The sequence below is a fragment of the Hyla sarda genome, chromosome 1, assembly GCF_029499605.1.
Source record: "Hyla sarda isolate aHylSar1 chromosome 1, aHylSar1.hap1, whole genome shotgun sequence".
Taxonomy (NCBI): domain Eukaryota; kingdom Metazoa; phylum Chordata; class Amphibia; order Anura; family Hylidae; genus Hyla; species Hyla sarda.
Genome location: NC_079189.1, coordinates 314,795,294 through 314,820,854, shown reverse-complemented (window position 1 = coordinate 314,820,854; position 25,561 = coordinate 314,795,294). Strand labels below are relative to the sequence as shown.

Below are 25,561 nucleotides of genomic sequence, written 5' to 3'. Positions count from 1 at the left end.
TTGCATACACAACATTTTACCTAAGATGTAAGTGTCAGCAATGTAAGAGCTATGAAAGTAGTTGTCTGATGAAAAATAACTTGTTCCCTATCCAAAGTATAGGGCATAAGTTATAGATCATGGGGGTTCCAAGTGCTGGGACCCCGTGATCTCGTGCACAGGGTCCCAGCAGTCAGCTGGAAGGGGAAGTGCTGACCCCCGCATGGAGCACCAGCCGACACGCTCCTCCATGCACCCCATAGAGATACATGAAGTGGGTAAGCCGGGCATGGCTTCCTGGGGGGCTGAACGCCAGCTTCCGGCAAACTGCCGGTGCCCTGTGCAGGAGATCGTGGGGGGTCCTAGCACTCGGACCCCCTGCGATCTATAACTTATCCCCTATCCTTGGATAGGGATAAGTTATTTTTCACTCTTTTAAATAATAATTTAAAGAATAAAAGCTGAAATGTAACATTATGTTTGAAAATTCCACTAAAAATCTACAATACGATGAACCTTAGACTGCAAAGTTATAGTCTAGCTTATAAACCTTTTTTAGTATCTATGACACTATATATAAATCTTTGAATTCACAATTGGTATGGTGTAACTGAATGTTTATGATTTGCTAAAGTTTTAAGCAGGTGCAGAATAAATACTACAAAGTAAGAATACTCTAAAAAACAATCAATATTTAGTCAATTAACACAAAGCAAACTGAATGAACAGAAAATAAATATAAATCAACAGTTATATGATTATAGACAGGTGTATGATTAACAGTTTTATCAAACAGGTGATAATGACCAGCATTCTTTTTAAATAACTGTTTATTTTTATTTTTTTCCAGAAAATTTTCAAGACATTTTATATATAACATATAAAATAGTAAAAGGAAAAATGAGGAAATATAGACATGCCTGCAATATAAAGTCAGACGGAGCAAATAAAGTCATATAGTTGTCATGTTATCATTCTGACAATTATTTAAACATAAATTATCTTAAGCAAAGATGTTTATCTAAAGTCTAAATGAAGTAGATATACGGTATATAAGTAGAATAAGCTAATATTAACAAAACAGACAGTAATCGGCCATGATCAGCATTCTTATATGTTAGTTAAAAACAGTTATTAAATATAATAGAAACAGCTGAGTAGGAGGCTTAAAACTGGGTGATGAACAGCCAAACTCGGCTACAAAGGTAAAGATGTAGAAGACATTTTTATGTGACAGGTCATACACCATAGCAAGACTGAGCACAACAACAAGACACAAGGTAGTAATTCTGCATCAGCAAGGTCTCTCCCAGGCAAAGATGTCAAAGCAGACTAGGGTTTCAAGTTGTGCTGTTCATACTCTTTTAAAGAAGGGCAAAGAAACATGCACTGCTGAGGAATGTAGATATAGTGATTGGTCAAGGAAACTCAGTGCTGCGGAAGAAAATACACATAATGCTTGCATCCCTTTGAAACTGAAAGATGTCAAGAAGTGCCAACAGCTAAGAACTGGTAGAAACAAGTGAAAGTCAGGTATAAATCTATTGTTAGAGGCGTTAGTACAGAAGTGAGTCTTTATAGAAGAATTGCAGCCAAAAATGTATACTGTCAACATGGAACAAGGCCAAAGTATACATTAAAACACAGGAACAGAGGTGCAGAACAATGGCAGCAGGGTTGATAAAATAATACTTATCCACCATGCAATACCATCAGATAGGAATCTTATTGGCTACAAAAGTATTCTGCATAAGGAGAGCAATGAACCCAACCATGAAACAAGGGCTGGAATGGCAATCTGACATTTCTGGAACATGCCTGATGGGCTGGTCCCTCTGTGGGCCACACCTTTCTGTCTTTTGCTGCACTATAGTTACTGTATAGGGTAAGACTGATCTCTGACCTCCTGGTTATCTGCCGCACATGTTAATTTGAATAAGTTGTGCACTGAACTTTCTGGGCTGCCTGCTGGGGTTAGCACACAAGCTCTTCCATCTGTGATGATCTTCACTGTGCTGTGATTTCTCTCCTCCTTTCAGCTGTACAGTTCACATATCCCTGTTTAGTAGCCAAGTGAGACCACTAGGACTGAGCTGTCAGAAAGACTGGGAAAATCATGTCATTTAGGCTATGTTCCTATTACATTTTTCCTATACATTTGGGATATATATATATATTAGTGTGGCACTAGGGCACTCACTATTACTGTTTATTCCGCTCTATGAGCTTATGACACAAATTCATAACCTACTTTCCAAAACATGCACTTTCTTCACCAACAAAATGCCCGCCTTGTTGGAGTGAAATAGTTTTCTTATAGGCAGATTTCTTCATGAAATGACCTGTAAAATAATTATTTAGTATTACTCCGATTGCATCATGTCACCTTAGTCTACTTGACACCATAAAGGACCTTTTGACAAAAGTTACAAGTTATCTATTACAATACTACTAAATAAAGCCTGAGACAAATGTTTTTGACAGTCAGTGAAGTGGAAAAAGTACTTACGAAAGGAAGGAACAGAATCCTAGACTCTGATGCGGAGTTAACTTGTTTCCAAAGCAGGCTGTTTTGGAAGACATATAAAAGGGAATCTAGAGGTGCAAGTGATCCCATGTCAATCATGAGGCTGGGAGAAGATCACCTTGCCCTTTGATGGCCTAAAAACAACATACACTGTATCGAAACAAAGCATTCAGGGCTACAGGAAAATGTGTCACTTTCCCTTGACTCCTCTAAGCTCTGTTGAATGACTGGCAGGATAAGGATAAGAGAAACCATACATGGTTCTTAGGATGTGTGACAATATCTTTTCTAGATTCAAAATGACACATTGGGGCAAATGTATTCATTCAATTTGCCTTTGTTGGTTTTCCTAATGTGTTTGTGTAATATCCACTTTAGGAATTTACTAATTTGGCGCATATACCTTGGCAAATGGTGTGCATGTTAGGTTATGTTGGGGACTATGTCTGCTTTTTGCATTGTCAGTCTAGGTTAGCATAAGGTTTATTTTGGCTTAAAGGACAACTGCAGCGTTATTACACTTACCCCTAGCTCCTGAACGGGGCCTCCGCATTAACGCTCAATGAGAGGGCTAATGCACGTAGCGTCAACCTAGCGAGACTGACAGTTACGACCCCACCCCTCCTATTGAACTAAATGGAGGAGGCGTGTCGGCCGCGACATCACGCTGCGTCCGGACTGCCTCCTGCATGGGAGAGCCATGGCTCGGACCCTCCGCGATCAGACACCTATTCCTTATCCTGTGGTTAGGGCATAAGTTGTATTTTGTTGCAGATGTCCTTTAACTGTGCGCCTCAAACATCACAAAACAGTAAATGAGGTTCCCAACTTGTCCGAACCTTAGACATGCCCCTTTTGTTAGACAGAATGGTTGTTTTTTGTGAGCAAGGCAGGGTGTTTAGTTTGTAAATCTGTTGGCTTACCCATGCGCCAAAAAAGAGATGAACAAGCACATCATAAATTTTATCCATTGTGTCCATTTTTAGTATCAGTAACATGATTAAACCGGGTAACCTGGGATTAGAAAAACATAGCTACTTTCAAGTTTGTGTGTAGTATTGCAGTTTACTTCTCTTGAAGCGCATGGAGCGGAATTTTTATACTGCACACAATCTGAAGACAAGTGTGGAGTTGCTTTTATAAAGGAAGCAGCTATAATAGAAATATCAACCAACTACAATAAAAAGATACATAATTGTTGTTGATCCAGGTTAGGCAAGGCAACAGGTGGATTGAGGGAAGATGGAAATACCCTTCCTAGATAGTTCTGTTACATTTATATCTGTAATGTGGTTTTGTTTAGAATAAATAATTATTAAATAATTGTTTATTTGGGGTATTATGGGGGAATGGATGGGACCTTCTTTAGGACCCCAATCTATTAACCATAGTGTAAAAAGACTACAGAAGATTACATTGTTATCTCTGGAAGACCCATCATGTCTGACCCTTACTAGAACAGCTGATTCACTTCGATTTGCTACATGTAATGCTCATTTCCTCAGTGGTGGCACTGCAGGAAGTCAGATTTTTACAAAATAGGGATTGTCTAAGATGAACAAGCCCTTTAAATAAGATAAGGGTGATGAAGGCATTCTTAGTAACTCCCATATACACTGGCTGGCATCTGACCCCATAAAGAATTAGTTTCTACTGAAAGGCCAAAAAGATTTTGAATAAAAATACATTTTAACATAAAATGCAAAAACAACCATTTTTAATGCCTTTGAAATGTGTTAGCCATGGGCCAGTAAGACTCCTAATCCTAAATTCTTTGTGAAACCATTTTTCCTGCCTTAATCCTTCTTGATAACAATGAAGTGAAACGCTCGTCTGTGAATTTTTGCCTTTGTAATTTTCCATTTTGTCCATCGCATTTGTAAATTAAAAGACCTGCCACCGATACTTTAGCTAAGCAAATGTCACATCATAAGACGATCACATGCTCGCCACTTTCTTCCATTCCTCCTCTATTTTTTATTTTCATTCCCTTGTATCACAGAAGCCAATTTAAACTGCAAATGCAAATATTTTCCATCTCTCATTCACACAGCTTTGTGCTCACGGGGCAGTCTTTTTCATTGTATATGTGTGTGCTTGCTAGAGATTTACTGCCTTGTGGCATGCCACATGTCTTAAAAATTACAGTGCCCATTTTCTAGTAAAATAATTTCAACGAAGAGTGGCTTCTATTACAGCCAGAGACGCAGGGACGTCATGATTTATTATTATTTATGGTCCCTGGGCCTTGTTTATGCACGACGGGTAAGGTGCACGGGATAGCAATGCCATTATGCAAATGACATTGAATGTCCTTTCTGAGCCTAAATAATTTTTGTGTTGGACGATTAAACCTCATCTGTTATTGATATGGGCTGCAGTCGGGCTATTAAAGAGTCCCAACAGTACTTACTCCCAGTAATGGGAAAATTGAGAGGAAGAGTCTAAACAATTGCCTCTAGTGTGCTGTGATTGTCTGGTAGGAGTTGAACATAATAAACCCCCTGAATAGAAATTGTGTTTACTACTTAGGAATAAATAAAGAGGGGAGAAAATGCAATAAATTACACTTTGTGATTTGAATAGGCACAGCCGAGCATTTGCGTTCTTTTCAATTTCTTTATATATTTTATTTATTTGTTTTTTAGGTAAATAACAAGTAGCTAGGAATGATTCCCATCCAGTTTGTAATGCATTAAACAAGCAAGGAAAAGGTGGGTGGGAGAGCTGGTAGTTAAGTAGAAGGGAGAACCAATATTCTCCGTGAACAAGGGAGCGAACGTCACCACTTTCGCTTCCCTCTCTCTCCCTTCTTTTGACACAGCTGTGCAGTAACATTTTGATCAGTGTTGATAGCTTATGAATTCCAAAATTGACAAAATTTACAGAAAAATGAGGATAATCCATCTTCCTTAGCAGCCTGTCAGGAGCTGGCTATACTTCATAATCCTCAATTACAGATGCTATTTTCAGACATTTACATGCAGATATTAAACACAAATGAGAAACAAAAGGAGGATGGAAATACAGCTATTTATATGTATAACATTAGAAGAATAAGAAATATAGCAGGTAAGGCATACACTGTATATTTCAAGGCAATTTCAGTGGGTTTTACTCGCAATCTCTTCATAGTGATGAAGTCTGATTGTACTAGTTGGATTCGGATAGTATTCTGAGGTTATGTTGACTAGCAGATTTTCTTTGTAATATTCAGTTATTAGTAAAGTGATTCTGCTGTGCACAGTAGGGTGCCATTTTATTTGTGCATGAGAGAAATAGCAACAGTAGCTGCCTGTATTAGTATATGAGGGGAATGAAAAATCCCTAAAAGCTTGAGTCATCATTATAGATGGACAGATATCTCTTACTAGCTCATCCTAGGTTGATTTGGCATGGAAGCCCATTGCTTGAAGAGATGCTTAGAAGACTGTGCTATGTATTGTATACTATAGAGATGCTATTCAAATAGAGTAATATGTAAAAAGGGGTATGGGTATTGTATGCAGTTGTCAATTGTTAGTTGTTATAATGGATTGTTTTCCTAATAGTTTTTTTTATGATAGTGTATTCCAATCTGAAACATGGCATATTCATAGAGCCCAACAGCTATTACTAGAACAGAGGTCCCCTGACTCCAGTTTTTAAATGCAAAGCAGTCACCAGTCAGACCATATTTTATCAATGTCAAGGTGTGTGGGTTTCTCCATTAAAATTACACAGACACACACACACACACAAATACCTACATATAAATCTGATACTGGGACCCCATAATCTTGACAATGGAGACTGCGAAAAAAGTGGAAGTCATGCATTCATACTGTTTCTCCATTTATTCTTTATGAGAGCCACCATAGATAGTTAAATGCTGTACTTGGCTGTCTCCGGCAGCACCCATAGAAAATTAATGGAGTAACAGCGTGCACACGTAGCTGTTACTCCATTCTCAAGGGAGCTTGTGTCTCCTTTATCGAGATCATGGGGGGACCCCAGCAGTTGGACCCCTCTGTGATACATGTGCCCTATCTTGAGGATAGGGGATAACTTGAAATTGTGGGACAAATCCTTGAAGCTCATGACTCAAACTGTTACTGTACAGACCATCTGAACCACGAACCGCCACATTAATAGAACACAATGATAAACCATGTTGGATTACTGTATTCTATGATCGTGCATAAGCTTTTTTGTTATTGCTATTTAATACTCACTTGATTCCCTTTAAGGGAAGTTGGGACTGCTTGTCAAGTCCAAAGTTTGATATCTGTCTATGATAAGATTAACACTGTAGTAACTGGAGAATTGTCTATTCTGGAACTGTCAAGAATGCAATAAGCATTAAGCAATGACTATGAGGAATTGCTAATTGGATAGTTCATATCTATTTGTGGGATTGAAGTGCAGTTTCTTGGCAATATTTTTCATCTGACACCTTCCATGTTATATATAGTTCTAGTACAAATAGGTCAATAGTTCTAGTCATATCTATATTACATATATGGTTCCATCTGCTTAAATAGTAAGTAAATGGGTTATTAGAAATTTATGGACAGGTAGGTATGAAGTAGGTTTGCAGATATGATGCCCCTGACCATTCCTTTTTTTCATTTGCTTATTACCATTTGAACCAGCGTGGTGTTTAATAGTAGAAGTGGCATGGGAAACCTGAAGCATTGGAAGGCACTCATGGGTATTAGGTTCTTATATTATTAAAAATGTGTAATTGAATTAAATTAATTTGAGATTGGCAGTCAGTATTTTAGTTGCTGTACAGTTTGTTATAACTCCCTTTGGGAACTTAGATTTCTGATTTACTGTGCTAATTGGTAATTCACACCTTCCATACACATGACTCTATTCTCTTGTATTTTTATGCAAGTGTGCAGTGTGGTCTTTGTCTTTCAATCTTCTATATAAATGTGCTTAGTTTTTCAGTGACAAAAATATTTATTTGCAACCTTGTTTCATCATAGATGGTTATAAAATATTATCCACATAGATGAGAAGGATTTTTTTTTTGTACATGTACATAACACAGTTATATTCCTGAGGTGTGATGTCATGAATAAAGATGGCTGCACTCATGGAACGGTAGCCAGTCTTTTTTAGGGGCTACAATACTACTTAAAGTGGTACTCCGCCCCCTGATATCTTATCCCCTATCCAAAGGATAGGGCGTAAGATGCATCCACAGCCATCATGCCCCCTCTCATAGACATGAATGGAGAGGGCGTAGCTTGACGTCACAACCATGGCCTCCCGAAGCCAGCGTTCTGAACATAAATGTTCAAAATGCCGGTATGCCGGCCTGGAGATCGCAGCCAGATCCCCTGCATTCACACATTTTATCCCCTATCCTTAAAATAGGGGATAAGATGTCTAGGGGTGGAGTACCACTTTAAACCAAGATAAATAAGTGTATGTAAATCAGCTGTATGTAATTCTACAACTGTCTAGTACAATACATTAGTTATTTTACTATCAGGAATCCCCCATGTCACAGTATAACAAAGCTAGTTTTTCCTAAATCAGATTAGGGACTTTTGTAATTATTCCATTCATCTAAATAGGACTTGCAAAAATGTATGTGTTTGCCTTTCAGTTAATCCCACTGTAATGAACAGACATCATTTTAGTTATATGTATGTGTAATATTCCCTTCTTCAGGAAATCTTTATATATAAAATGTTATTTTATTTTATTAAATATTTTGACTGGAGAAAGTTAGAAACCGTCACCTTTTGTAGCTTTTCATTCTATCTACGTGTGAAATAAGGTATTATATAGGATGCCTTCTGTAGGTATTCTATATAATGCTGACAAGGCAATGTATAAAATAAGTTTACTGTACACTCATCTAAGTGTTTTTTAGATGTACAAACTTAGTATTAGGCAACAAGTGAATTTGTTTGTGGAGCAACCAAACATTTATTCCCTTTGCACATGCACAACAGCCATGACACAATAACACATAACACTCAATGTAATGTAATTCTACAAAGCATACTACACCATGTGTCGAGGAAACTAGTGCATGCGCATATTGGGCCTTATATATCCAAACTATGATAGAGAAAACTGTCCATGCTACCTATAGCAACCAATCACAATGCAGCAGTTTAAAAATAAAAGCTGAGCACTGATCGGTTGTAAGGATACCAAAATAAATATTAATAATATAATAGTAATCTCGGGTGCATGAGGACTTCCCAACACATTAGGTTTACCAAGGTTTAACCAACCATGGCTACTTAGGCATTTTAGGGAAGTTATATACTGTCAGAATGAAAGAACCTTACTTAACCTTATTCTGTATGATACCTTAATATCGCACATTGCCGGTAGCATATGCATTCACCACTAACTGCTAATCACCGTACAGTTACAGCACATCAGTAAGGTAGTTAACGCTCAGTGCTATACAGTTACGGTGGCAGGAGCTGGCTGCCATATATTAAGGGGCTTCTTCCACAACTGTCAAGACCAAAGCTTGTGCCAGTTTTGGCAGGTAACCCTGTAGATGTTGCTGTTGCAGTCAGTAGGACTGCATCTTTAGGGTTTGACAGGGGTAAGAGCTCCCCTGTAGACCACTGACAACACCACAATGTGATTATGGGGTGCTAGTAGTTGCCATGGAACCAAGAAGGCCGTGAGGCCCAGCCTCTCAGGGAAATGCTGAGAGTGATCAAAAAGTAATATTTACCCTAAGATGGTAACAATAAAAACTACAGCTTGTCCTGAAAACAAACAAGCCCTATGCAGAGAAAAGGTCAGTTATTCCGATCGGGAGGGGAGAGGAACACTAAATTACATGCTTCATCGGCTAATAACTCCAGTGGGTATCAGGGGTAAGACCCAGTGTGATAAACAACTTTTAAATGATAGTAATGCTTTAAAGGGTTACTAACTAAATAAAAATAAATTCATCCTAAATTTTCCATGCTGGTAAAATGATCCCCACTAAAGCAAGACTTGATGATATAGCCTGAGTTTCCATAGGGTTCAGGACATGGGATATATAATGAGCCACATAGCTTGTGTCATGTTATGTTTTTCTAAAGCCATGTTCATGCAGTGTATTTTTCCAGTTATAAACTAAGGGGATATGTTTCTCATGTGAAGCAGTGTATGTGACAAATATTGTATGCTGTATGAACATGGCCTAATGGTTTGAAAGTGAGTATAAACTATTCAAGGTAAAGTGTAAAAAGTAAATAGAATTCCCCAATTTTATGCCAAAAGAAAGAAAAAAATTCAGTAGCAGGCCTTTTCGAGACCATATACATATACGAAATGTTCAGTCTTTTGGCCATTTTTGTGTCTTAGTATAAATTCAGTTCTTATTTCTTCTTGTTTTTTCAGACAACAGATTATTCTACTATGGCATCTCTAACTGGTGGGTTGGATGAAATGAAATCCAGTCTAACAAGTCCATCTTCAGGGGATTTAGGAGGAGCAGTTCCTGGACCCCAATCATACTCAATTGTAACAGGTAATTTATAAATCTTTTGTATTAAAAAAAAAAAAGCTATTATTTCACACCTAATGGCTTGGATTTGGAATGCAACAAGTCAAATGTTTCTATACCGAATCATGGAATATGGCTAGAGATTTATAATCTATGTTTAAATAAAAGGACAGCTGTGTTGAGATGTGATCCCACTATCCAAATGCAGAAGTCTTTCTGCACTTTATGAATTATGAGTTGATGCTGACAGAGGCTGTGACCTCCATTCACTCGTATGACAAGGGAGTTGGGTATTTTTAATCTGGTTAGAAGACAAGCAGAGATGAATGCAGCCCCATGCACAAAATACACACATATTTGGGGACCCCATCACAATCTACATGATAAATCTAACACAATTCCTAAAGTGTCTACGCAAAGTGTAAAAAAAAACATTAATTAGCAACAACAACAACAAAAAATCTATGGAAATGGTACCCTATGTATTTAAAAATAGTACCTAAAGACATCACAACTCATAAAAACAAGGTCTCATATGGCAGTTAGGAAACATGGGGAGAAACCCTTCTCAGGACACCCCACATTATTTAATGTGCAGAAATGGTTCAAAGTATTAAGACTCATGTATTCAATCATGACTATGACTTCAGTCTGCAGCGTGTAAAGCTACATTTCCTTAGCAGCATCACTGAGTGTCGATGCAGGCCCATTGGATTAGTCAGCGCCAATTCAACCAGCACTGTATGCATGTGCATTAAAGGTAAAGTAGCAGGGAGTCTGAGGATGAACAGGAGTCCTTGCTCCAGTAGATACTTTTTGTGGTGTGCTACACCAATAGCATAACTTACCTCAGAAACAGCTAAGCATGGTGCCTATAAAGTGAGTAACTACAACAACTGTCGACTGTGAGCCAAAATTGTGCCAAAATGTTGTTGCAAAGCAACAGCACAATGTAACCCAACTAATAGATGGTAAAAAGAAACAGTATTCAAAGATGCACCATATTTATTAAACAGCACACATCACTTTAATAGATTTGATGCATTGTCAGATTGCCTGTCAACTATTACAGTTTTGTAAAATGAGTCCAGAACTATTTATTCACACACAGCTGCGGCCAGGTAGTGGATTTTTACACTAGGTAATCCGCCACTACAGGCGGACACACAGAGCTACCCAGTCGCAGCCACTTTGCTGTCCCTCTGTTACTGCCTCTGTCATCAGTGCATGACTTAGTGACTGTATGTTGTATTTGACTTCAGTAACAGTTTTCTTCTCTACCCTATATGTTTTTTTTCCTTGAGCATTGATTTCCTTGGTTTTTGCAGATGGGATGTAAGTGACCTAAGTAAACGCCTGTTTTTTAGTACCAGAAGACTCTGTCAGTAATTGTGCATCAGTATTTTGAAGCTTAAGTCAGAAAGTTAATACAAAGAAGAGAAATATAAATCAGTTTAAAGTTGATACTCCAGCCCTGAGACATCTTATCCCCTATCCAAAGGATAGGGGATAAGTTGTCTCACCGTGGAGGTTCCGCCGCTGGGGACCCCCGCAATCTTGTATTCGCCACCCACCTGTTTGAGCTGCACGCCGCGGTGCCAGCTCACAAACAGAGCCGGAGTACCCCTTTAAGGTCTAAACCTGGTTGTGGCTTATAAATATTAAGGCAAAATGCTAACCAAGACAGCAATGTGTGATTTGATTATTTTGACTTCTTTGCACAACCTTCCAGGTTTCAGGTCTGTAACTAGGACATAAACAGAGAGAAGCAGTAGCAACTTCCAGAGCTTCCTCATTCTGACAAAATAGTTCTCTGTAATTAAACATATTCGGCCTAATTAATGAATATGTCTTTTAGTTCTATGGATAATACTGAGGCTTGTTTTATAATGTGGCACAGTGGGCGAAAAAGTATTTACCCACAGAAACCAATTAAATAATAACTGACATTTTTGTAGCACAACCTAGACATTGAGCTAATATTTGGTTAAGTTACATTATATGTCTGCTTGTAGTTGTGTCTTATTAGAGTGTGTATGTGTGGGATGTGCTTGGAGAACAAAGCTGTCTTCTCTGTTGGCTACTGGCTCTATGGAAGGCTCTATGCACCTGTAAGGCTAGGTTCAGACTACGGAATCTCCAGGCAAAAAAATTCCGCCCGGAGATTCCGAGTGCGGCTAGCGCTGACTGAATCAGTCGGCGCTAGGACCGCGCAGACACTGCAGTCTCCAATAGACTGCAATGTGTTCCGCACAGATTTCCGCCTGAAGAAAGAGCAACACCATTCTTCAGGGGTAAATTTCCAAGTGGTTTTTACGATCACAAATTCTGCTTCACAAATTCCGAAGTGTGAATATGTGAACAGAAACCCGTTAACTACACTATATATTTTAGCAATTGGAATTTCCACCTGCAATTTCAAAGCGGAATTGCAGGCGGAAATTCCGTAGTCTGAATCTAGCCTAAGGGAAGAATGCAGTAATGTTTGGGATTGCTAGAAGGTTGGAGGAGTGTTTAAACTGGGGACTCGGGGTAAGGAAAATTACAGTTTAAAAGCAAAAGGTAGTGTGGATAGTAACTTGTGGCTGAGAACTGAAGCTGTACAGGTAAGAACAGTTAATAAGGTTGGGGAAAAAAAATATATTGTAAAACACACAAAGGTAATGTATGCTAATTACAGAAGCCTCCCTAATATGTTTGAGGAATTACAATTGATATTTTTGGAAGAAAAATTTGATATATTCAGGATAAGGGAGGCAGGCCTGGATAATAGCTGTGACTGGGTCCCTAATTTGCAGGGTTACAGTTTGTTCAGAAATGAATGCATCGTAATAAGTTTTCTTTAATTTTTTAATAAGATGTTTATAAGTGGGACTATGAAAAACACTTAACTTTACAAAGATCCATTTTCACCAACTAACCTTAACGCCATAAACTGGGGCAATTACCTGAGATATGAAAGTGCACAATCAACATGGGGTATTTTTAAAACATGCTAAATAGCCCTCATCCTAAACAATACTGAAAAACATATTCCCTATAGGCTGGATAGGGGAACAGTTTTAGATTGTGCCAACGATTGCCGAACGGCTCTCCTATAAAGATATATGGAGGGCGTGGGGGCCCCTGCTTTAGGCAGGGGTCGTCATGCATGCGCTGCTCCTGGGGAGAGCAGGGGCCCTGCACAGGAAATTGTGGGGGGCCCTGTGAATAGGGGATATGTTTTTCAGTAATGTTTAGGATGAGACATCTACTTTAAGACTAAGGTCCAAACTCCAGACCCACAAGCAGGGTCAGGTTATAACCCCTTAACGACATGGTGCGGTGGTACTTAACGCACCATGACGTACATTTACGCTCCGCCATGACCACGAGCATCGGTCCGGTCATGCGCGGCAGGTCCTGGCTGCTATCAGCAGTGGATGTCCGCCACTAACCCCTCAGATGTCGTGATCAATACAGATCATGGTATCTGTGGCAGTGCGGTACTTTAAATGGATGATCGGATCACCCGCAGTGCTGCTGCGGGGATCCGATCATCCAGCATGGCGGCCGGAGGTCCCCTCACCTGCCTTCGGCCGTCTCCTGGGGTCTTCTGCTCTGGACTGAGATCGAGCAGACCAGAGTAGAAGAAAGCCGATAACACTGATCAGTGCTATGACCTATGCATAGTAATGAACAGTAATAGCAATCAAATGATTGCTATAAATTGTCCCCATAAGTGTAAAAAAAAAGTTTAAAAAAAAGTTTAAAAATGTGAAAAATTCCCTTTCCCAATAAAAATTTAAATAATAGTTTTTCCCATTTTACCCCCCAAAAAACATAAAAAAAATGATGAATAAACATATTTGGTATTGCTGCATGCGTAAAAGTCTGAACTCTCAAAATATATTGTTAATTGTCCAGTATGGTGAACGACGTAAACATAAAAAAAAATAATAATCCAAAATTGCTTTTTTTGTCACATTTTAATTCAAAAAAATGTATAGAAAACTTATAAAAAGTAAAATATAAGCAAAAGTGGTACTGATAAAAACTAAAGATCACAGCACAAAAAAATTACCTCTCATACGGAAAATTTGAAAGTTATAGGTGATCAAAATAGGACAATTTCAAGCATGCTAATTTTGTTAAAATAGTTTGAGATTTTTGAAAGCGGTACTATTATAAAAAGGCATATAACTTGGGTATCATTCTAATCGTATTGACCCACAGAATAAAGAAAACATGTCATTTTTACTGTAAAGTATACAGCGTGAAAACAAAACCTTCATAAATCCACTTTCCAGGAAACTGTTCATCTAGGAATGCTCGGACCTGACACCCATAATGTAGTGGTGCACCATCTTGCTGGAAAAACTCAGGAAACGTGCCAGATCCGAGCATTCCTAGATGATCAGTTTCCTGGAAAGTGGATTGGTCGTCATGGGCTAATTGAATGGCCCCCAAGGTCTCCCGATCTGACCCCCTTAGACTTTTATCTTTGGGGTCATCTGAAGGCAATTGTCTATGCTGTGAAGATACGAGATGTGCAGCACCTGAAACTATGGATACTGGAAGCCTGTGCTAGCATTTCTCCTGCGGTGTTGCTATCAGTGTGTGAAGAGTGGGAGAAGAGGGTTGCATTGACAATCCAACACAATGGGCAGCACATTGAACACATTTTATTAGTGGTCAGAAACTTGTAAATAACTCATGAAAGAATAAAGTTACGTTAAAACCAAGCACATCATTGTTTATCTTGTGAAATTCCCAATAAGTTTGATGTGTCACATGACCCTCTTCCTATTGAAAAAACAAAATTTGGATTCAAAATGGCCAACTTCAAAATGGCCACCATGGTCACCACCCATCTTGAAAAGTTTCCCCCTCACATATACTAATGTGCCACAAACAAGAAGTTAATATCACAAACCATTCCCATTTTCTTTAGGTGTATCCATGTAGATGGCCTACCCTGTAGAGAGGAAATTATTTTCTTTTGGGATTTCTTTTCTGTGATGACCACAGTGCTCTCTGCTGACACCTCTGTCCATTTTAGGAACTGTCCAGAGCAGCATATGTTTGCAATGGGAATTTTCTCCTGCTCTAGACAGTTCCTGAAATGGACAGAGGGGTCAGCAGAGAGCACTGTGGTAGTGACAGAAAAGAAATCCAAAACTAAAAGAATTTCCTCTGTGGTATACAGTAGCTGATAAGTACTAAAAAGATTAAGATTTTTTAATAGAAGTAATTTACAAATCTTTTTAATTTTCTGGCATCAGTTGATTTAAAAAAAAAAGTTTTCCACCAGAGTATCCCTTTAAGGGGGTGAGGAGGGCACTTTCATCAGGCCAAGCTGGTTTGGGGAACTGACAAAAGGAGGTTATCCCTCTTCTTGCATTCCATTGTATCATGTCCTTTAAAGGGGTACTCCCGTGCCCCAGCCATCTGAACATCCGGTTCAGAAGGCTTGGAGCAGCAGCCATGGTCGCAACGTCACAGTCACGCCCCCTCGTGACGTCACATCTTGCCCCCTCCATTGATGTCTATGGGAGTGGGCATGACTACCATCACGCCCCCTCCCATAGACATCAATTTAGGGGGCGTGGCGTGACTTCGTGACCACGGCCGCTGCTCCAAGCCTTCTGAACCGGATGTTCAGAAGGCTGGGGCATGGGAGTACCCCTTTAATGGAAAAGCTGAGCACTGGCCAGAGTGAGGGATAATTTGGCTCCTTGTCCAGCTGCTCAGCGCTTTCCCAATGAAGCAGGCAAATGATTAATGCTGCCTTCATCACTCAGCTCTTGCCAGGCCTAACTAAAAGAGGCCAGGAGAACAGCGCGGTACCAGTAAAGATGAGTATTCATAGGGGGACATGTTTTTCCACCTGTGGCTCCCCAATTGTTGCAAAACTACGACTCCTATAAACCCTTCTGCTACACTGTAAGTATCCAGCTCAAAGGAGGACAATAATTGGTCACATGATATAATGCAACAATTAATATTATATTTGGCCTACACAAAGGGGGTGTAATTTTGTCCGGGTACAGCTGCTGTAGAGTAAGCCTCTAGTCCCTCTTACAAAAAAAAATCTGATTTTTTTGAGAACTTGCATGTTATTTGCATCATTCTGTGACATTAAATATTAAGTTACAAAAGCTAGCATGAGATAAAAAAAAAACCTCTTGCTGCCACGGTTCATAAACACGCTCTCTATTTGCAAGGCAATGACTAGAGCCCAGTTCATTACAGCCACCGTCAGCAGTTTTAGATGTTTGATTGTTATTAATTACCTGCAGATGCATTCTCAGCCCCAGCTTGCTGACTTCAGCTTGCTTCTTATCACATTGAGAGGACAGAGGAGGAAAGGAACTGACACTATCACAGGACTACTAGAGGAGATTGACAAACCCAAGTGTACACTGTATCCCAAGACACCTTGAATTAACAACTAGATCTGCTTTTGCCTTATCAGGAACAGGGATGTCTGGGGACCCTGAGACCAACTGTAATGCATACATGCAGTACTCTTTTTTATATTTTGACTTGTCGTTTGTATACAAACTCTCCTCAAAAAATACTGATTCTCTGTGCTGAGATCCATTAGAATAATGCTCCCTGGGAAAAAGTATGAAAAGAGCTCTCCTTAAAGGAGTACTCCAGTGCCCCAGCCTTCTGAACATCCGTTCGGAAGGCTTGGAGCTGCGGCCACGGTCACAAAGTCAAACCACGCCCACACTGAGCCACCACCAAACCGGTCATGCTGGAGGATGTTGCAGGCAGCAGAATGTTCTCCACGGCAGCTCCAGACTCTGTCACGTCTGTCACATGTGCTCAGTGGGAACCTGCTTTCATCTGTGAAGAGCACAGAGCGCCAGTGTCAAATTTGCCAATCTTGGTGTTCTCTGGCAATTAACAAAAACGTCCTGCACGGTGCTGGGCTGTAAGCACAACCCCTACCTGTGGACGTCAGGCCCTCATACCACCCTCATGGAGTCTGTTTCTGACCGTTTGAGTGGACACATGCACATCTGCAGCCTGATGGAGATCATTTTGCAGTGCTCATCCTACTCCTCCTTGCACAAAGGCGGAGGTAGCGGTCCTGCTGCTGGGTTGTTGCCTCCTATACGTCTCCTGATGTACTGGCCTGTCTCCTGGTAGTGCTTCCATGCTCTGGACACTACGCTGACAGACAACAAACCTTTTTGCCACAGCTCGCATTGATGTGCCATCCTGGATGAGCTGCACTACCTGAGCCACTTGGGTGGGTTGTAGACTCCTTCTCATGCTACCACTAGAGTGAAAGCACCGCCAGCATTCCAAAGTGACCAAAACATCAGCCAGGAAGCATAGGAACTGAGAAGTGGTCTGTGGTCACCACCTGAAGAACAACTCCTTTATTGGAGGTGTCTTGCTAATTGCTTATAATTTCCACCTGTTGTCTGTTCCATTTGCACAACAGCACGTGAAATTGATTGTCAATCAGTGTTGCTTCCTGAGTGGACAGTGTGATTTCACAGAAGTGGGATTGACTTGGAGTTACATTGTGTTGTTTAAGTGTTCCCTTTACTTCATAACCCTTTCAATTTTGCACCTAAAAATCCATATGATGGCTTATTTTTTGCGCCACCAATTCTACTTTGTAATGACATCAGTCATGTTACCCAAAAATCTACGAAACGGAAAAAAAAATCATTGTGAGACAAAATTGAAAAAAGAAACGCCATTTTGTAAATGTTGGGGGCTTCTGTTTCTACGCAGTAAATTTTTCGGTAAAAATGACACATTCTCTTTATTCTGTAGATCCATACGATTAAAATGATACCCTACTTATATAGTTTTCATTTTGTCATACTTCTGAACAAAATCATAACTACATGCAGGAAAATTTATACGTTTAAAAATGTCATCTTCTGACCGCTATAACTTTTTTTATTTTACTCCGTGTTGGGTGGTGTGAGGGCTCATTTTTTGCGCCGTAATCTGAAGTTTTTAGCAGTACCCATTTTGTATTGATCGGACTTGCCTGCGCGTACGCCATTAACCGTGCGGTTTAATTAACAATATATTTTTATAATTCGAACATTTCCGCATGCGGAGATACCATATATGTTTATTTAAATTTTTATTTACACAGTTTTATTTTTAAATGGGAAAAGGGGGGTGATTCAAACTTTTACTAGGGGAGGTGTTAAATGATCTTTATTCACTTTTTTTTTCACTTTTTTTTTTTGCAGTGTTATAGCTCCCATAGGGACCTATAACACTGAACACACTGATCTTTTACATTGATCACTGGTTTCTCATAGGAAACCAGTGATCGATGATTCTGCCGCTTGACTGCTCATGCCTGGATTTCAGGCACTGAGCAGTCATTCGGCGATTGGACACCAGGAGGCAAGGTAGGAGACCCTCCTCGTGTCTAACAGCTGTTTGGGATGCCGCGATTTCGCCGCGGCAATCCCGAACAGCTCCCTGAGCTAACCGGAATGGTTTCGCTTTCACTTTAGACGTGGCGTTCATCGTGGCGTGGCGTTTGAATGCCGCGTCTAAGGGGTAAATAGCGCACGGCACCGCGATCACTGCCGCGCTATTAGCCATGGGTCCCGGCTGTTGTTAGAGGCCGGGCCTGACCTGCTATGACGCGGGACCACTTCGTGGCCCCGCGTTATAGAAAGGGAAAGGACTCAGGACGTACTGGTACGTCCTTTGTCCTTAAGGGGTTAAAGAGGTATTTCAGGAACTTTTTTTTTTATTTGAATATGCTACAGGGGCTGTAAAGTTAGTGTAGTTCATAATATAGTGTCTGTACCTGTGTGTGACGGTTTTCTCACAATTCTTATGTGATTTTTACCCCAATATTTATTTTTGCCAGCATAAAAAATGACTGGTGTCTCAGATTTTTCCCAGGTTGCAATGCATCCGAGACCTGACTCACTAGTCAGCTGATGACAGGGAGCCTGTCTGCTTCACTGGGTGGAGTGATCGCTTGGTGGGAGAGATCAATCTGCAACTAATGCAACAGCTGTAGGCACCCTGATTGAAAACCACAGGTCTTTTAAATGGATGCAGCGCATTTATGTTTCAATGGGTGGGGTGGCTGATGATGTGTGGGAGGGAGGAAAATTGAATTATGGGATTTGTAGGCAAAGAAGAAAACTCAAAAAGGAAATGCCAGTTCACAAAAAGCTAGACACAGTGTTATGGTAATCTCACTACACAGCCATTTAGCCCCAAGACAAGCGCAGATGCGTAAATGTCCGAACTATAAAAATATATCATTAATTAAACCGCACAGTCAATGGCGTACGCGCAAAAAAATTCCAAAGTCCAAAAAAGCGTATTTTGGTCACTTTTTATACCATTAAAAAAATGAATAAAAAGTGATCAAAAAGTCCGATCAAAACAAAAATCATACCGATAAAAACTTCAGATCACGGCGCAAAAAATTTGTCCTCATACCGCCCTGTACGTGGAAAAATAAAAAAGTTATAGGGGTCAGAAGATGACATTTTTAAACGTATAAATTTTCCTGCATGTAGTTATGATTTTTTCCAGAAGTGCGACAAAATCAAACCTATATAAGTAGGGTATCATTTTAACCATATAGAGCTACAGAATAATTACAAGGTGTAATTTTTACCAAAATATGCACTGCGTAGAAACGGAAGCCCCCAAAAGTTACAAAATGGCGTTTTTTTTCCGATTTTGTCGCACAATGATTTTTTTTCCGTTTCGCTGTGCATTTTTGGGTAAAATGACTAATGTCACTGCAAAGTAGAATTGGCGACGCAAAAAATAAGCCATAATATGGATTTTTAGGTGGAAAATTGAAAGGGTTAGGATTTTTAAAAGGTAAGGAGGAAAAAACGAAAGTGCAAAAGCGGATACACCTTGAGTCCTTAAGGGGTTCAGAGGCTAAAATCTTATTTTTGAAAAAGGTTTTTTTGAGCCGTTCGAGTTTTGCCAGCACCTGCTCTAGACGGAATCTCTGCCTGGTCGAGATTCTGTAGTGTAAATGAGCCCTTAGGGGCAGGCATGACAAAGTCATTTAAGATGCACCAAGGAGATAATCCCTGTGCCATGAAACACCATATCAGGTCCTGCAATAGGCATGTAGCAGTTTTTCTATTTTTACTTTCCTTGTTTTATGTATTTTTTTTCTATTTTTATGAAACAGTAATGCATGCTTCGGAATCAAGAACTGCACATTTTTCCTTGTTGTGAAAACACATAATTATACTATAGACGTACAGCAATTAGCCCATATTAAAGGAAGCTGGTGTGAAGTTTGCATGTGTGAAATAAAAAATGACTTGATCAAATGACCTCTAGCAGAAGCTGCAATCCCTTTCCTGCCACATTATGACAGTTTGGTCCAATCAGGACATGTATATGTTAATTAAGATAAAGACGCACTGTAATCATATGCATGCACAAAACATGCTAGAATAATTAGGGAAATTGCACTGCAATTATGCTAATGAGATATACCACTGAGGTGTTCTCATCCTACACCTAAACAACACTACAATTGCTGCTTATATCTAAGGGCTCCAAGGCACCTTTAAGCCTTTAAAATGAGTAATGTATGACTAGAACCAGAGAAGGTGACTGGAAAGTCCAAAACATAGAAATTATAGTATTATCACTATAAGAATTCTGTTAAAACAAATAGTTTCAAAAGCAGGCCATTTGGCAATATTATGTCGAGAACAATGAAACCATCCATTTATGTTTCTGGTGCGAAAATTCTGCTATGTGCAAAGCACAGCAGAATCCTATTGAAATCAATTCCACTGCTGTGGAATCTCCATGTAGATCCGCACGAAAATTCTGGTGTGTGAACATTGCCTAGGATCGGTAGGGGTTACAGGGGTCAGACACCCACCAATCCTCAAGTTATCTCCTATCCTGGCGCCATCACAATGACGTTTTTTCAGCGCTTCCTTTACATTGTTTATAAAAGCAAAGTCACCTACAAAGGCAATTTGCAGTTCCTGTGTTATAAATGGAACATGGAGTCGGGGGAAAAAATTCAACATACACTTAAAAGTTATTTAAATTCTACAATTCCTTTACCAATTCCTTTACCATTCCACATTTAAAAAGGTAGTCCGGTGGAAAACATTTTCTTTTATATCAACTGGTGCCAGAAAGTTAAACAGATTTGTAAATTACTTATGTTAAAAAATCTTAATGCTTCCAATACTTATCAGCTGCTTTATACTACAGTGGAAGTTCTTTTCTTTTTTAATTTCCTTTCTGTCTGACCACAGTGCTCTCTGTTGACACCTCTGTCCATGTCATCAACTGTCCGGAGCAGGATAGGTTTGCTATGGGGATTTGCTCCTACTCTGGACAGTTCCTAAAATGGACAGAGGTGTCAGCAGAGAGCACTGTGGTCAGGCAGGAAGGAAATTCCTCTGTAGTATCCCGCAGCTGATGAGTACTGGACGGAATAAGATTTTTAAATAGAAGTAATTTACAAATCTGTTTATCTTTCTGCACCAGTTGATTTAAAAAAAAAAAAAAAAAAGTTTTCCAGTGGAGTACCCCTTTAACTGTGGACAACTAAACCCTACAAGTTGCTTATGACTTTGCTTGTTTTTCTGCTGCTTTTTACCTTTTATAGCAGCCTATTATTCCATAAAAAGTAGTAGCGTTACATAAAGTTCAGGGATAGCTGTGACAAAGGTATGCTAAATGAACTGCATGGATATTCAATTAAAGAAATTAATGAAGAAAATTACAGTGCTCCTATGGGACATTAGAATCTGATCCAACATTTAGAAAGCAAGAGACTCCAAGGAAATTTGAAGAACACCCTAAACAGATAGAGGCCTTTAGATTGGGAGTTATTAACAATTTATATAAAATAATTTATATAATAATAATTTGCTTTTCTCTCCGGCTATTTCTCCCCAGTTTGACTAATATCTACTCTACTCTTGGAGTATTATATACTTTTTATTATAATTTTTTTTTGTGATCTATAGCCCTTTACTAATCATATTAAGCTGGGATCGGTCGTCCTTGTTTATTATTCTGTATACATTTACAATATTGTTCTTTTCTTATCTTCTTGTATGCATTACATAATCGGTAAAAGAATGATTGCCAATAAATAATAACAGCTAATAGCTGAAAGGCGCTGCTGCTGTCCAAACTAGAGATGAGCAAACTTACAGTAAATTTGATTCGTCAGGAACTTCTCGGCTCGGCAGTTGATGTCTTATCCTACATAAATTAGTTAAAGGGTAGCTCCCACCATCCTATTTTTTTTTTCTGTCCCTGCCTATTGCCCATCTATCCCTAACCCCCTCCCTGCTTTTAATTTTTATTTTTACTATATTAAAAATGCTTTTTGTCTGCCTGGCAGTGTGCTCACTACCAGGCAGACTTCCCCAGCAGGCACCACGTCACTGATGCCTGCTGAGGGGGGGGGGGGGGGGGGGACTTCCGCCCTTACTTCATCTATACAGGGTGCCTCCAGCTGTTTCGTCACTACAACTCCCAGCTTGCCCTGACATCTATTGGCTGTCAGGGCATGCTGGGAGTTGTAGTATTGAAACAGCTGGAGTCACCCTGTGCAGATAAACTATTAGTTAGTTACATGCGGCGCTAGCCCGTCCCCTCCGTCTCCCTCCCCCCCCCCCCCCGCGCCATACCCCGTTCCCTCCATCACAAACCCCCCCCCTCCCCATTACACTTACTGCAGAGTCCGGCAGCGGGCGTGCAGGGACAGCGGCGGCGATGTGCGGGAGAAGTGGCCTCACAGCCAGTGGCCAGGGAGCCAATGCGCTCGCTCCCTGCCTGTCTGATTGACAGGCAGGGAGCGAGCGCAGGCTGAATGAAAAAGGACCGATGCCCGGCCGCATCAGTCCTTTTTCAGGCGTGACGTCATGCCAGGCTGCAGCCGGCCACTAGGAGGGAGACCCCTAGTGGCCGGTTTTCAAATGTAAATTAAACAATTTTAATTAAAATAAAAGTATATTAGAGATATGTTGTAGTACATAAGTACTACAACATATCAAAAAATAAAGTTGGTGACAGTGCCCATTTAAGCTTTCAGGTGCTCCGGTGGGCGGGAAAAGGTGGATACAGTCCTAGGAAAGATTCTCCTAGGACTGTATCCACCTTTTCCAGCCCACGGGAGCACCTGAAAGCTGAACTAATTTATGCAGGATAAAGTCATCAACTGCCGAGCCGAGAAGTTTGTGACGAATCGAATTTACTGTAAGTTCGCTCATCTCTAGTCCAAACATATTCCCTGTAGTGGCTGAATGTATTACATGGATCGGTAAAGTCTCTCAAAGCTCTTCGCTCTGTGTCATTAAGGGGATCCCAAGTGGTGGACCCCACCCTCTATAACACCTATATGTTTAAATAGGACAAAGGAAAAATATGCCTTCTCTTCTACTTGGTTTACATGAAGTCTATCTTAATTTTAAGCGTTATTAGATAAACAGCATAAAATTGTAACAGACCCGCAGATCTGCCCACATAATATGATGCAGCATGCAGTGATCCCTCAAGTTACAATGGCCTCAACATACAATAGTTTCAACATACAATGGTCTTTTCTGGACCATTGTAACTTGAAACCAGACTCAACATACAATGCTATGGAATCTGCAAAACGTGTCAATAGCTGGAAGAACCGACCAATCAGAATGGGCATTTACTGGTAAAACCGCTGTATTCCTAAAGTGTATGCACTGAATTCCTGTTGGGTAGCGCCCCCTACAGTACAGGGAGGTATTACATGTTCTGTACTCTTTACCTGTACCAGGGTTAGCAGCTCCTTTGGGCTCCAGGTGGGGGCGGCTCCATTTTACTTTTTTAGGACATTGTGTGTACTGTACAGGACCCTGAAGAAGCTTCTGTCCTCTACATAGACCAGTGTTTCCCAACGAGGGTGCCTCCAGCTGCCAAAGGCTGCTGGGAGTTGTAGTTCTGCAACAGCTGGAGGCACTCTTGTTGGGAAACACTGACATGGACAGTGATTACAGCTCCCAGCAGATCTTTCTTACCTTTATATGTAAGGATTTGCTTTATCTCTATTAGTTATCTACTTATTTTTCTTTAATCCTCACTTTTTCCTATTTTTGGATGACATTTTGGTGGCTTCAGAACCAATTACCAGGTTTCCATAGAGTTATGGTCTCAACATACAATGGCTTCAACATACAATGTTCGCCCTGGAACCAATTAATATTGTAACTTGAGGGACCACTGTATTGAGGGGACACATCTAATTTGATATCTCAGAATAATAAAGCAAATTTGGACTACAGCTACTTTTTGATGACAAGCTTCTAGTAGCTAGACATGCTTCTGTTCCCAAATAGAAAAGTAAGAATAACAGTATTCAATTCAATACACGTAGATGGAAAAAAGTTTAACATACTAGATAATGATCTTTCTCTTTAACCCTCATATACCCTCTGGGAAAGAGCCAAAGTGCTGTAGTTCTGTAATGGCCATTTATTTTAGAACAGTAGCCCCTCATATGACCTGTGGCTTTTATGACCTATATTTGATGATCATTACCCACAGCTAAATACTGAACCTTTCACTTTCTAATACCACAGAGGTGATTGTACTTCATGAGGTAATATCTACACCGAATAGCCATAACATTAAAACCATGGCCTCATATAACGTAAGCTGCAATACACAGTGTGACACCTTTCTACCATATCTCTTTTGTGGGACTAGACCCATTACCCGTTACCTATGATCCTGTTGCTGGTTCCCCACTTTTATTATTTACCAACCATTGCATACCAGAAGCACCCACAATGCCTGCTGTTTTGGAGATGTTCTGACCTAGTCCTGTAGCCATCACAAAATCCCTGAACCAGCTTCCAACACATCAGCTTTAATAACTGACTATTAGCTTGTTTCCTAATATCCCACCCCTTGACAGGTGATATAGGGGGAGATTTATCAAAACCTGTGCAAAGGAAAAGTTGCTCAGTTGCCCATAGCAACCAATCAGATCACTTCTTTCATTTTGCAGAGGTCTTGTTAAAAATGAATGAAGCAAGTTGATTGGTTGCTATGGGCAACTCAGCAACTTTTCCTCTGGACAGGTTTTGATAAATCTCCCCCATTTACAGTACAGGTTGTACACCTTTAAGAAAAACTGAGTATGCATCACTTTTGCCAAAGTGATGCATTTTGCCTTGTGGCAAAATAATATATACAGTTAACACATAGAGAATGTTAAATGATTTTTTGCTTGTGTAAAAACATAACAGGTTCATTTATTGACTGCATGAACATATAGGGGGAGATTTATTAAAACCTGTGCAGAGGAAAAGCTGCCCAGTTGCCCATAGCAACCAACCATATTGCTTCTTTCATTTTGCAGAGGCCTATCTAAAAATGAAAGAAGTGATCTGATTGGTTGCTATGGGCAACTGGGCAGCTTTTCCTCTGCACTGGTTTTGATAAATCTCCCCCATTGGCCCTCATTTACTAAATGTGTTGTGTAGGTTTCTTTGTGGGTTTCAATTCCCTACAATTTATTTTCCGCGGTATTTACTAAGATTTCCCTACATTTACCACTTTCCCTACACTTTGCTTTTTTT

The 25,561-nt window shown here is 40.0% G+C and overlaps 1 protein-coding gene and 1 long non-coding RNA gene across 7 annotated transcripts in view; one reads left to right on the top strand and one right to left on the bottom strand.

The window, feature by feature from the left end:
* Positions 1-25,561, top strand: part of PAX5 (paired box 5) — a 324,504-nt gene that overhangs the window by 195,969 nt on the left and 102,974 nt on the right. For 5 of the 6 annotated variants that reach the window (XM_056518288.1, XM_056518291.1, XM_056518287.1 and 2 more), the window contains one exon: positions 9,872-10,001. In XM_056518288.1, coding sequence (XP_056374263.1) covers positions 9,872-10,001 — 130 coding nt within the window. Of the gene's footprint in view, positions 1-829; positions 2,056-9,871; positions 10,002-25,561 lie in introns of those variants that run through there. The other variant, XM_056518292.1, reaches the window with a different exon arrangement.
* LOC130272132 (uncharacterized) lies at positions 1,954-24,913 on the bottom strand. Its single transcript, XR_008843573.1, has 3 exons — positions 24,795-24,913; positions 2,231-2,321; positions 1,954-2,084 (listed from the first exon to the last, which is right to left on the bottom strand). It is a non-coding gene; the product is annotated as an uncharacterized LOC130272132 (long non-coding RNA).